Genomic DNA, 13,017 nt, shown 5'->3' on the forward strand with positions numbered 1-13,017 from the left:
ATACTCTGGAGTTAGTAGGTATAGGTAAGAACTTTCTCAACGAAACCCCAGCAGCACAGCAACTAAGAGACAGCATAGATAAATGGGACCTCATAAAACTAAAAAGCTTCCGTTCATCAAAAGAAATGGTCTCTAAACTGAAGAGAACACCCATAGAGTGGGAGAAAATATTTGCCAGCTACACATCAGACAAAGGACTGATAACCAGAATATATAGGGAACTTAAAAAACTAAATTCTCCCAAAACTACTGAACCAATAAAGAAATGGGCAAGTGAACTAAACAGAACTTTCTCAAAAGAAGAAATTCAAATGGCCAAAAAACACATGAAAAAATGCTCACCATCTCTAGCGATAAAGGAAATGCAAATTAAAACCAAACTAAGATTCCACCTCACCCCTGTAAATAGCCATCATTAGCAACACCTCTAACAACAGGTGTTGGCGAGGATGTGGGGAAAAAGGAACCCTCTTACACTGTTGGTGGGAATGTAGACTAGTACAACCACTCTGGAAAAAAATTTGGAACCTACTTAAAAAGCTAAACGTTGATCTACCATTTGATCCAGCAATAACACTCTTGGGGATATACCCAAAAGACTGTGACACAGGTTACTCCAGAGGCTCCTGCACACTCATGTTTATTGCAGCACTATTCACAATAGCCAAGTTATGGAAAGAGTCAAGATGCCCCAGCACTGACGAATGGATTAAGAAAATGTGGTATCTATTGCACACCCATGTTTATTGCGGCACTATTCACAATAGCCAAGTTATGGAAACAGCCAAGATGCCCCACCACTGACGAATGGATTAAGAAAATGTGGTATCTATACACAATGGAATTCTATGCAGCCATGAAGAAGAACGAAATGTTATCATTCGCCGGTAAATGGATGGAATCGGAGAACATCATTCTGAGTGAGGTTAGCCTGGCCCAAAAGACCAAAAATCGTATGTTCTCCCTCATATGCGGACATTAGATCAAGGGTAAACACAACAAGGGGATTGGACTATGAGCACATGATAAAAGCGAGAGCACACAAGGGAGGGATGAGGATAGGTAAGACACCTAAAAAATTAGCTAGCATTTGTTGCCCTCAACGCAGAGAAACTAAAGCAGATACCTTAAAAGCAACTGAGGCCAATAGGAAAAGGGGAACAGGTACTAGAGAAAAGGTTAGTTCAAGAAGAATTAACCTAGCAGGTAACACCCACACACAGGAAATCAATGTGAGTCAATGCCCTGTATAGCTATCCTTATCTCAACCAGCAAAAACCCTTGTTCCTTCCTATTATTGCTTATATTCTCTCTACAACAAAATTAGAAATAAGGGCAAAATAGTTTCTGCTGGGTATTGAGGTGGGGAGAGGGAGGCGGCGGAGTGGGTGGTAAGGGAAGGGGTGGGGGCAGGGGGGAGAAATGACCCAAGCCTTGTATGCACATATGAATAATAAAAGAAAAAGGAAAAAAAAAATAAAGAAGTACATAAAACACAGTATCTAATAAATTATTATGGAGCTATAAAAAAAAAAAAAGAAAATGTGGTATCTATACACAATGGAATTTTATGCAGCCATGAAGAAGAACGAAATGTTATCATTCGCTGGTAAATGGATGGAATTGGAGAACATCATTCTGAGTGAGGTTAGCCTGGTCCAAAAGACCAAAAATTGTATGTTCTCCCTCATATGTGGACATTAGATCAAGGGCAAACACAACAATGGGACTGGACTTTGAGCTCATGATAAAAGCGAGATCACACAAGGGAGGGGTGAGGATAGGTAAGACAACTAAAAAATTAGCTAACATTTGTTGCCCTTAACTCAGAGAAACTAAAGCAGATACCTTAAAAGCAACTGAGGCCAATAGGAAAAGGGGACCAGGTACTAGAGAAAAGGTTAGATCAAAAAGAATTAACCTAGAAGGTAACACACATGCACAGGAAATCAATGTGAGTCAACTCCCTGTATAGCTATCCTTATCTCAACTAGCAAAAACCCTTGTTCCTTTCTATTATTGCTTATACTCTCTCTACAACAAAATACTTTCTGCCGGGGGGCAGGGGGGAGAAGTGACCCAAGCCTTGTTGTATGCACATATGAATAAAACAATTAAAAAACCCCAACAAATCCAAGATATCTTATACTTCTGACTGCTATTATAAAAGATATCTTTTTGGGAGTGTCAAGGCAGGGTCTCGCTAGGTAGCCCAAGGCTGGCCTCAAACTCACATTCCTCCTAAATCAGCTTGAGTACTGGGATTATAGACATGTATCACCACACCTGGCTAAAAGATATCTTTTCATTAGGAACATAATTCCCATAAATAGAAAGGAATGTAATTGATATTTTCACATTGTCAGGTATGTAATAATCTCAGTGAACTCACTCTTATTAGCTTAATGGTTGTCTCTGTGTGCTCTTGCATTATTTTACTAGATGAGGGGGTCAGTAAACAGTCAATATTTTTACCTTTGCAAGCTGTAGGGTCTCTGATGCAACTACTCAACTAGGTCCTTATAATTCAAAAGCAGCTATAGACAAAATGTAAAAACAAAAACCAAAAAAACCCCTTTATTTCTAAAAATGGGTGGGGCTGGCTGAGTAGCTCAAGTAGTAGAGCGCCTTCCTAGCAAGTATGAGGCCCTGAGTTCAAACCCCAGTACTTCCAAATAAAACCCAAATAAATCAAAATAAATAAATAAAACAGGCAACAACTAGATTTGCTGGCTTCTGATACATGTAATTATCTGTATTATTCTTTTTCCTGCATTACTGGGCCAGCCAGCATGTCCAGTTGGACACTGGCTAGAATCAGTGCAGTGAGTGTTTGCATCTTCAGGGATGCTTCTCATTATTAGGACTGGTTCTCAGGTTTTGCCTTTAGCATGTCTGCTACAGGGTTTTTGTAACTATAAGGTTCAAAAAGTTCACTTTTATTCACAGTTTGCTAAGGTTCTTTAATCAATGGGTAATGAATTCTATCACATACATTTTCCTTAGTAATTGAATCAATCCCCTACTCTTTTGTTTTGGTGGAACTGGGGTTTGAATCTAGGGCTTCACTCTTGCAAAGTAGGTGCTCTAACACTTGAGCCACACTTCCAGTCTATTTTTCTCTGGTTATTTTGGAGAGGGGGGCATCTCTTGAACTATTTGCCTGGGCTGGGCTCAAATCTTGATCCTCCCGATCTCAGCCTCCCAAGTAGCTTGGATACAGGCAGGAACCACCATGCCCAGCTAGGTCTTCCATTCTTAACCATAGTACTTCCCTAGGTGGGCATACATAACACATGATGGGTACACAGGAATTCATTAGATTCAATGTTCTACTTTTGTGATCGACAATTACCACTAAAAAAAAAAGAGGAACTAAGTCTACTTAAACAGTAAGAGTTCAGGTTAAGGCATAATCTGTTACAATTTAAACATATTTATATACTAGGGTATGCACCCTTCCCCCAAATGTATAAAGCAGATTAGCAGTGAGTGACTTCTGAAGGCAAGTAAGACAGAAACAAGTTGTAGTGGTTTATGTCAATAGTGTTAATATAAGAAACAGAAAACAAATGGAAAACTGAAAAGCCAAGTGTGTTGGTACCTGCAACAACACTACAACGCTAAGGTCTTTCAGCTGTTCTGAAGGATAGAAGGATGAGAATTGGTTTTCAAGGGGAGAAGTGCTTAAGGTGACCTCCTTAATGTCTAGTTTTGATGGTGTAGCCAAAACAGATGCATTTGCACAGAAAAGAAAGGAACTGATGGTGGCATTTCTCGCACACTGTAACAGTTATAACTGCAGTTATGGATAAAACAGAACTCATAAAAGAAGGCAACACTTCTCTAAGATCTACTTTTTTCTTTTATTTTAAAAACATGTAACCTGGATCTGAAATGTAGCTCAGTGGAAGAGGGCTTGCCTAGCATGTGTGGGGTTCTGGGTTTGACCTCATCATCAAAAATGAAAAGTTAAAAAAAAAAAAAAAAAACCCCACATGTAACCATGTACCCCAGTACTCCAAAAACAATGATGAAATAAAAAGCATGGAAAAGCTCTGTCTTGGCTTTTTTGCTGTTAGCTCAGACTTAAGTTCATGATTATGCTATGGAGTTCACAAACCAATCTTGTAAATTAAGGTTCAAACTAACTAACCTTAGTCAATCTTGTAACTAAGGTTACATGAAAAGAATCCACAGTGTTCAACAGTGGTTCAGACGTCAAAGAAGAAAACCACTTACCACTTACCATAAGTGATCAACAGAAGGACAAAAGGAATGTTTGTAAACAGGTTTCTTATCGATTTCAGATAGGAGTACTCTTCAGGAGGACTGTCTTGAAGAGCTGCTTGAGCCTGACTCGGAGGGTATGGAGGCTTTTCTTTAAACACTGGGAATGTACGTGAAGAGAATTATATATGATTAATATATATGTAACACACTGTCACATATAATAGATAATTGTATGTATCTTTCTTAGTAAGCAGATGAATTCAGGTTAAGTTTAAAGACGTGATGAAAGTCTTATATGGTGGGGTTTTTCATTTTCACTGATTTCTAACTGAAGTATAGTTTGGTAACTCTCTAAAACTGACTAAAAGTCTGAGATTTGGTCACTTCACATAACTGGGCTCAAACCTGTCAGTAATGTGCCACCACCTTGTCTACTGATGACTCCATTTTTAGTTAATCAAGATTAATTTTTACTACCCAGAGATTTTGTTTTTAAACTGAGTTCAATTTGTAATTTGAGCTAAGTATCAGATATAAGCAAACCAACATAATATGGAACTTTTGGAGGACTGTCCTGAGTTAGAAACTTTTCTTCTGAAAGGTGATATAAAGTTTACCTGATCAATTACACCAGTGGGACTGAAAGGGCCCAGGTGGATTGATTCCTGGGAGGGAGCAGGACGAGGTATTCTTTGCTGACTCACTTGAGCTACACATGGAAAATCTAGGGGTACAACCTGGAGACCTGAAAGTGTGGAACAGCCATAGCACTCTCAGTCACACTAGAGATCCCATTTTGAGGAGCAGGGAAGGTTCTTTCAACTTCCTACATGGATGGCTAGAGAAGATTTCTGTAGGGTTACTCCTATGGTTTGGACAAGTGTCTCCCACAGGTCTGTGTGCTAAAGGCTTGGTTCCTAAGGGTGGCTAAAAACTCCCCGAATGGAACCCTTCAGAGGTGGGCCTTAGTGGCAGGAGGTCCTTAGGTTACTGAAGGCATGACTTTTTAAAACGATTGTGGGACACAAGCCCATTTCTCTTTCTCTTGCTTTTAACTCATGAGAAGAGCAGTTTGCTCTGCCATACTCTTCTGCCTGTTGCCATCCAGTGCATGCAGAGGCCCTGTCATGGACTAGAACCTCCAAATCTGAGTCAAAAAAACCTTTTCTTTTTATAAGTCAATTGTCTCAGGTATTTCATTACAGTGACAGCAAGCTGACTAACATACTTAGTTATGACTAACAAGACTTGAAGTACTAAAATTTGGTATGTCAGAAATTAGAATCTAGGGTTTTTTTTTTTTTTTTTTTGTGGTACTAGGGATGGAATCCATGCCCCCAGCCCTTTTGTTTGTATTATGTTTTTGAGATAGGATCTCATTAGTTTTGCCTAGGCTGGCCTCAATCTCACAATCCTCCTGCCTTTGCTACAGAATGGCTGGGATTATAGATATGCACCATCACACTCAGCTATAATCTAGTCCTTTTAGTGGCTCAAAATTTTAAACTATTCACCCAAAAATTTTAACTACAATAAAAGGAAACTATTGAGATCTCAGTGATGTTGCCCAGTATCAATAGAAAGTTTTCAATAACTGTCTCCATTACCACAGATTTTTGGATTCCAATGATTATTAAAGGCATATCCATTTCAGAGCTTTCATGAAAAACACACACTGTAGAATTCATGAAGTAGGGAAATTCAAAAAGAAATAAAGTGGTAAATGGATTCAGAAAAAATGTAAGAATTTCTGCTTCTCTCTCTTTCCTTTCTTTTTCTTTGAGCAATTTCTAATTTCTGCTTTCCTTTCTCTTCCTTCCTTCCTTTCATGACAATTTTTTTCTTCCAAGAGAGGCCTATTTTGTAGTCTGAAAGTACGTTAAATTTAATGAAATCTAACTGTCAACTGGAATCACATGGAAATTTAAAAATAATTCAGATTTTAAGATTCTACCCTGGACTCAATAATCAGAACCTCCAGGATGAAACCTGAGAATCTACATTAAATACAAAACTCTACAAATGCTATCCATATAGCTGACCAGATTTGAGAATTATTGGGAAAGGAAGCTGGGTGCTGGTGGCTCACACCTGTAATTCCAGCTACTCAGGAGGCAGAGATCAGGAGGATCCAGGTTTGAAGCCAGCCCAGGCCAAGAGTTCACGAGACCCTTATCTCAAAAATACCTAACACAAAAAGGATTGGTGGAGTGGCTCAAGGTGTAGGTCCTGAGTTCAAGTCCCAGTACTGAAAAAATTAAAAAAGAAAAAAATACCCTTATAATCCCCCAAAAAACACTGTGATTCTTTAATTCTCATATTTGCTACTAAAAATAAAGTTTTTTGTTGACCAAAACATTATGATATAACTAAATTTTATTATGCTAAAACATAATTCTATATTTATAGATCTCACAAATGAAGAAGAGCTATAACCCATACATGGTTACTATCTAATGTCCTTACACTGGAGAACTGGTAGGCAGAACTGGTAGGCAAAACTTCCTCTTCTTTTCACCCTGTCTGATCCTTGCACTGTTATGACCTCTGGTGTCTTTTCCTGCAAGTTTCTTTGTATCTTAGTTAGAGAGGAAATATCTCTTTTTATTAACATTGGTAACATAGAATTTTTACAGCTGTGAAACAAAGTTTCGGACTGTAAAAACTATGCTTACAAAGTAGCAGTCATGGAGATTCAGTACAACTGAAGTTTCTTAATGGATTTGTATTTACTATGGTAAAATAAGTCTAAAAGTGTAAGTCTGAACTCAAAATTTCATGCAAAAGTGAAAACAGTTTTTACTAGTCTTTATTTTCTGAATACAAATATTATCTTTCAGTTTCAGATAGTCAAACTATCTCTTGGTAAACTCGAACGTGTTTCTATCCGCTACATTCAGTTGAAAAGTCAGACTTAAGTCTGAGGAACCAAAAGCCACGGACCTATGCATGACTTTGTTTACACTGAGCTGCTTTTGTTTTCACAGGATGAAATTTGGCTTTTCCTTTGTTCTTCAAAGCTGAAAAACAAGAGCCTTCTACTCTACCCTCACCAAAACTTCATGCCAAAAAAATAACTGACTAGTAAAATAGGCTGGGGATGGTGGTGGAGAACCTGCCCAGCAAGTGCAAGGCCCCGAGTTTGAACACCAGCACCACTAGTGAAGTGGCTATCCTCCACATTGACATTAGAGATAGAAAGCAGCCAAAGAATTCTTGGACTCCACATTTAAACTTCATAAACCCACTGCTGTTCAGAGCCGCGTATATTGTTGGAAATCAGATTATAACATTACCTTTCATTTTCTTTATTTGTCTCTGTGTGATTCAAACAGATGTTATTATTATAAAATCGATATAGCTTTGAATTCTGGCTCTGTCCCATCTCACTGTACTACTTTGGTTTTAGTCTTCTCGTTCATGAAACGAAAATAACAGAAACAAGCTTCTATGATAATCACATGGCTACATAAGAACAGATTTTAAATACAATAGGAGGAATTTAAATTGAAATAAGAAATAAGGGTAAGTAAAACTTAAAATGATCTAATTAACTATCTATGTTATTTTATGGATGGAAATAGATTGCCTACGCTTAAATCTGATCTTGAGTGCTTGCTTCTTTGTTTATTTGGCCATATTGCGGTTTGAACTCAGGGCTTCAAATTTGTGAGCTAGATGCTCTATCATTTGAGCCACGCCTCCACCCCTTTTTGCTCTGGTTATTTCGGAGACAGGGTCTTACTTTTTTGCCCATGCAGGTTGAACCACAATCCTCCTAATTTATGCTTCCTGCTGTTACTTGCTTACTTAAGTTCTGTACCCAGTTTCCTCATCTACAAAATAGGAATGATAACAACAGTACCTTCCTCAAAGGGGCTTTAGGATTAAATGAGATCCAGCATGTTGTGTGCCTTTAGTCATGTTTGGCACATATGAACAACCCAAATGTGAGAGGCTAAGACAGTTTTCCCAGTGAGAATGAGGTATTCAAGTGAATTGCAGTGGAAGGCTGGGATTAATTCCTAGGAATACTAGAAGGTTATATTCATATATAAGCCCCATGAGAGAGCAGAATAGCGTTACATGACATGAACCTTCAAGACAGTATTTCAGGGAGAATGCTCAACATGTATCAATTCAGTACATGTCACATTGCTGAAAAACTTTAGCCAAACTAAATCATTACATAAAAACTTGCTTGGGTTTCCAAGAAATTGTGGGCAGGGCAGGATTTAGAGGAAAGTAGGATCATTTCCTAGTAAGTAAGAAACTTTAAGTAAAGAGTTTACAAATAATATAAATTTTTCTCCAAAGAAAAATTTGGGTATGAGGAAAACAAGATTTTCCATTTAAATGTTATAATTTTCAATATAAGACTTTCCTATCACAACTGTGTATTATCTTGTTTTTATGCCATACCTGGTTAAAAGACTAAAATTATTGGCCATCAAGACAAACTTGAAAATAAGTCCTTTTTTTATTCCACTGTTTGCTTTCTTTCCCCCTATTTCTATTTCCACTTTCTGCTCATAAGTAATGAGCATGTGAATAATTAAGTATATAACTAGCTCACTCTTTTTATTTTTCAAACAACACAGGATAATATGTCAATAGTCATATCTATTATTACTGGTGTTTTTTTTTGTCCTCTTCCCTTAACAGATACAAATCTTACATCTGTAGCAGTTTAAACACACACGCACATACATACCACATAAAATTTCACACCTATAGATAACTTGTTTATAATTTATTACTCTCACTTCTTCCTAATAGGCAACTAATTAAAGACAATATAAAAAACTAGAATTTGTTTGCCACTCACTTTTACTTGTTCAGTACTGTAGGAAAACTGTCTTTCTTAGAAATTAAAGACTGCCTATATTTTTGGTGGAGTGGGAATTGAGTAGGGAAAATAAAAGGTGATGAAACTATAAAAAAAAAAAACCAAACTAGAATTTATGTGATGATATACAAGCAACCAAAGGAAAGCCAGTTTTGTACTTAAAAAAAAATCCCTATTGCTAATACAAGGTCCACCTATACAAAATGTACATAAACAATATTTCCTATTTTATTTAACACATCAAATATGGTAACCTGAAAAGCAGATTTAAGACCCCTGCCACACACAGAACAACTTTGCTAAACCACTAAAATAGTGCAAGGAAATTTTGTCCTTTTTTTAGTAGTCTGCACACTGCAAATATGCTACTCCCCAACTAACTGAAAATCAACAAGCAGACTGGACATGTCAGAGTGCTCTATGTGCTACTAGAAAACATTTGCTCATCATCTTAAGGGAGATTAAGTGTGTGGGCTGAGCTTCCTATACCTGGATCCTGCAGTTCATCTACCAGGCAGTCTCTACTGAAATACTCCAGAGTCTTCAGCATACATTTCTCTGAAAACTGAGGACTTCACATCTGGAGATTATAAAATATGAATTTTTCATTACTATTATGGCCATTATAAAAGTTAATAAATAAATCGAAAACCTCCAACTACAATCTAGCTTAATGATGTTACTGATTAAAAGATGGCCTTTCAACCTTGTAGTTCCTTTCCTCTTTAAATCCATTTATGATACACTGAGTGCCTAAAGGGCACTATTAGCATTTTGTTTACAGCTATATAACTTAGATACACCTTACCTATCTTACCCTTGAAATCAAAACTGCTTCCCATTAAAGATAAACTTAAAAAGCAGATCTTCTCAGCTGGTCTAATGGTAGTTGGTTATCAGAACTTAATAATATTAGTGTCACTAAAGTTGGTACACAATCCCCCACTGCTAAATTTAACTGGCTTAAAAAAAAAAAAAAAAGGCAGACCTTCCCAAAGCTTCTTCCATACTGGTGATGGCTGCTTGCAGTTGATTTCTGACTGACTGCTTCAAGAGACAGGCCCAGGTGAGAGGACTCAGTGATGCATGGTGGCAGCCGTGCTTTGCTGGAGAGGCCTAACAAGCAGATAGTTTCCACAGTTTGAAATTCTGCGGAACAGCTTGCTGCTGCCCAGGATCATTCACTGGCCAACATTTTCAGATGGAGTTAATTTGAAGTTGGGGACCCTTGGGAGGATTTATCATTACAAGAAGATGGTAGCTTGTCAGTATCATTTCAAAGCATGACAAAGGACTTGCCCCTGGTCAGGTAGGCATGTAGACCATGTAGACAAATATGGGAAGAGGAGGCAGGTAATATGTTTGAAGTCAATACTTACCAGGAAGAAAGTTAGTAGGGAGATAATAAGATGGATAAGTCTTTAAACCCTTTACAATATTAAAATGCATGTAGTGGACCATCACATACCCCTAGGGTTGTACCATTCATTACCTGAGCAAGACATGCACATGTGGCATTTGAGATATTATGAATAAATATTTTCAGGGTTAGTTATTCTCATATCTGTCATGCATTTATCTAAGATACAGGGAAAACACTCCACTTACCAATTACTGTTAAGATACATAAAAGTGTGGCAACAGCTGATGTTCCATAAAACATGACGCTGATATTATAAGCCAGGAGATCTGTGTTGTTTTGTGTGTTGGGTACTAAAACAGGTGGTAACAAAAAGCCAACTGCAGTTCCAAGCTGTAAAATAAATAATTCTGTTAATAGCTATTATCACTGGGGTTGGAGGGGGAGATAAATACTGGCATTAACAGACTATAAAGCAAACAGGTGATATTTATAGAGATGCACTGTAAAACCTTCTCTGTTCCAATGTTTTTGTTACTATTGTATTACTAAAGGAAAATTGTTGACAAATTTCCTTCCTCTTCAGCATTTACTGAGTTTCTACTATCTGAATGATTCTACTATGAAGTAACAGAATCATTTAGATACTTATAATCAAAAAGTGAGATAAGAATATGCAAAATATGGCTGAGAAAAAACAACCCACAGAATGGAAAAAAATACTTGTAAATTACGTATCTGATAAGAGACTAGCATCCAGAATTTTAAAAAACCCTCTTACAACATGGGAAAAAATACTTATAAATCACACATATGATAAGGGACCAGCATCCAGAAAAAAGAACTCTTACAGCTGAATAAAAAGACAAACATCCTAATTTAAAACAGGCAAAGGACTTGAATAGACATTTCTCCAAAGAAGATGGACAAAGCATCAAGCATATGAAGAAATGGTTAATATCAGAAGTCATTAAGGAAATGCAACTCAAAACTACAATGAGATTTTACCCACTAGGATGGCTATAATAATAATAATAACAATAAAAAATCCTAAGTGCTTACAACAATATAGAGAAACTGGAACTCTCTATACATTTGCTGGTGGTATTGTAACTTGGTAAAGCCTCTGTGGACAACAGTTTGGCAATGTCTTAAAATGTTTAGTATGATACAGACATGTAATCCCAGCACTCAAGAGGTTGAGGCAGGAGGATCACAAGTTCGAGGCCATCCTGGGCTACATAGTGAGACCGTGTCTCAAATAACAAAACAAAGAGCTCAACATAGAACTGTCATATGACCTAGCAATTCCACTTCTATGTACTAAATAATTCTATATGAATATTCATAGCAGCCCTATTTACAATATTCAAAATGTGCCAACGACCCAAATGACTAGATAAATAAAATGTGGTATATTCATACAAGGAACTGGAGTACTGATGTAATGCTACACCATGAATAAACTTTGAAAACGTAAGGGAAAGAAAACAGATCAAAGGTATTGTATAATTCCATTTATATGAAATATTCAGTATAGGTAAATCCATATAGAGAGGAAGCAAATTAGCAATTGCCAAGGGAAGGATAATGAGGAGTGACTACTTAGTGGGTACTGGGTCTTCTTTAGGAGTAAATGAAACTGCTTTGGAACTACAAAGAGATGACAATAACAAAACATCTTGAATAAGGGGGGTAAAGGAGGGAGGGGGTAAGGGAGGAGGTGGGGGTAAGGGGGGAGAAAAAAAAATCTTGAATGCACTCCATGCCACTGGATTGAACACTTTAAACTGTTAATTTCATGTTATGTGACTTTCATCTCAATTAAGAAAATAAGGCTGAAAACAATAATCACAATAACAGAAATAAAATTAAAAATTAAGGAAGTTCAATAGTGAGAGAGAGGATTTTCTGGAGCAGGGAGATGAGGAGAAAATGCCCAAGAAAGTTTTCAAGGAGACTGAGGCAGAAATGGTAATATTTACCAAATATTTAATTTTCTCCTGTTCATAAAAGCTGGGTAAAGATAATTAAACAAGTAATTATAAGAGAGCATGGTAATCTAGTACTAGTATAGAAAGACCATGTGATTTATCATCTAAACAACAACACTGTTCAGATTGAAAGAAACTCCAGCAGTAATCAGGCCAAACAACAGATGTGTATCTAGACTAATCCAGGTAAAGTGGGACACATGGTCACCCTAACTTGGGGACTATTTTGTAGTAGCACCTTGTATAAACTTGCAGTTAAAGGAAAGTTTCTGGAGGAGCAAAGATCTGAAATAGAAATTGGAGTCAGCCAATGAGAAGTGTTCTCAGCCAAAGGACATTATGTACAAAGGCCACGAAGCCGGAGGACATGACCTGTGGGAAACTGTCTGGTTCAGAGGAGAGAAAGTGTATGTGTGTGGAGAATGAGTGTGGGAGGAGAAGCGAGATGAAGAGTTGGCAGGAGACAGATTTGGAGGGTTTTATACGTCACGTTGGAGCTTGAATTTTATCCTAAGGTCAATGAAAGCCACTGCAAGGGGCAAGGGAGTGCCCAGAACAGATCTGCACATCAGAAAGACCAC

The 13,017-nt window shown here is 37.4% G+C and overlaps 1 protein-coding gene across 3 annotated transcripts in view; it reads right to left on the reverse strand.

Moving 5' to 3' along the window:
• Flvcr1 (FLVCR choline and heme transporter 1) overlaps window positions 1–13,017 on the reverse strand; it is a 33,412-nt gene that overhangs the window by 17,223 nt on the left and 3,172 nt on the right. Inside the window, exons 2-5 of one of the 3 annotated variants that reach the window (XR_012438994.1) lie at window positions 10,691–10,835; window positions 10,071–10,198; window positions 9,572–9,662; window positions 4,344–4,390 (exon numbers count right to left, since the gene is read on the reverse strand). Coding sequence is in view for 1 of the 3 variants with exons in the window: in XM_074048365.1 (XP_073904466.1) it covers window positions 4,250–4,390; window positions 10,691–10,835 (286 nt within the window). In the remaining 2 variants the exon portion in view is untranslated. Of the gene's footprint in view, window positions 1–4,249; window positions 4,391–9,571; window positions 9,663–10,070; window positions 10,199–10,690; window positions 10,836–13,017 lie in introns of those variants that run through there. The other 2 variants (XR_012438993.1, XM_074048365.1) reach the window with 2 other exon arrangements.

The sequence above is a fragment of the Castor canadensis genome, chromosome 11 (genome assembly GCF_047511655.1).
Source record: "Castor canadensis chromosome 11, mCasCan1.hap1v2, whole genome shotgun sequence".
Lineage (NCBI taxonomy): Eukaryota > Metazoa > Chordata > Mammalia > Rodentia > Castoridae > Castor > Castor canadensis.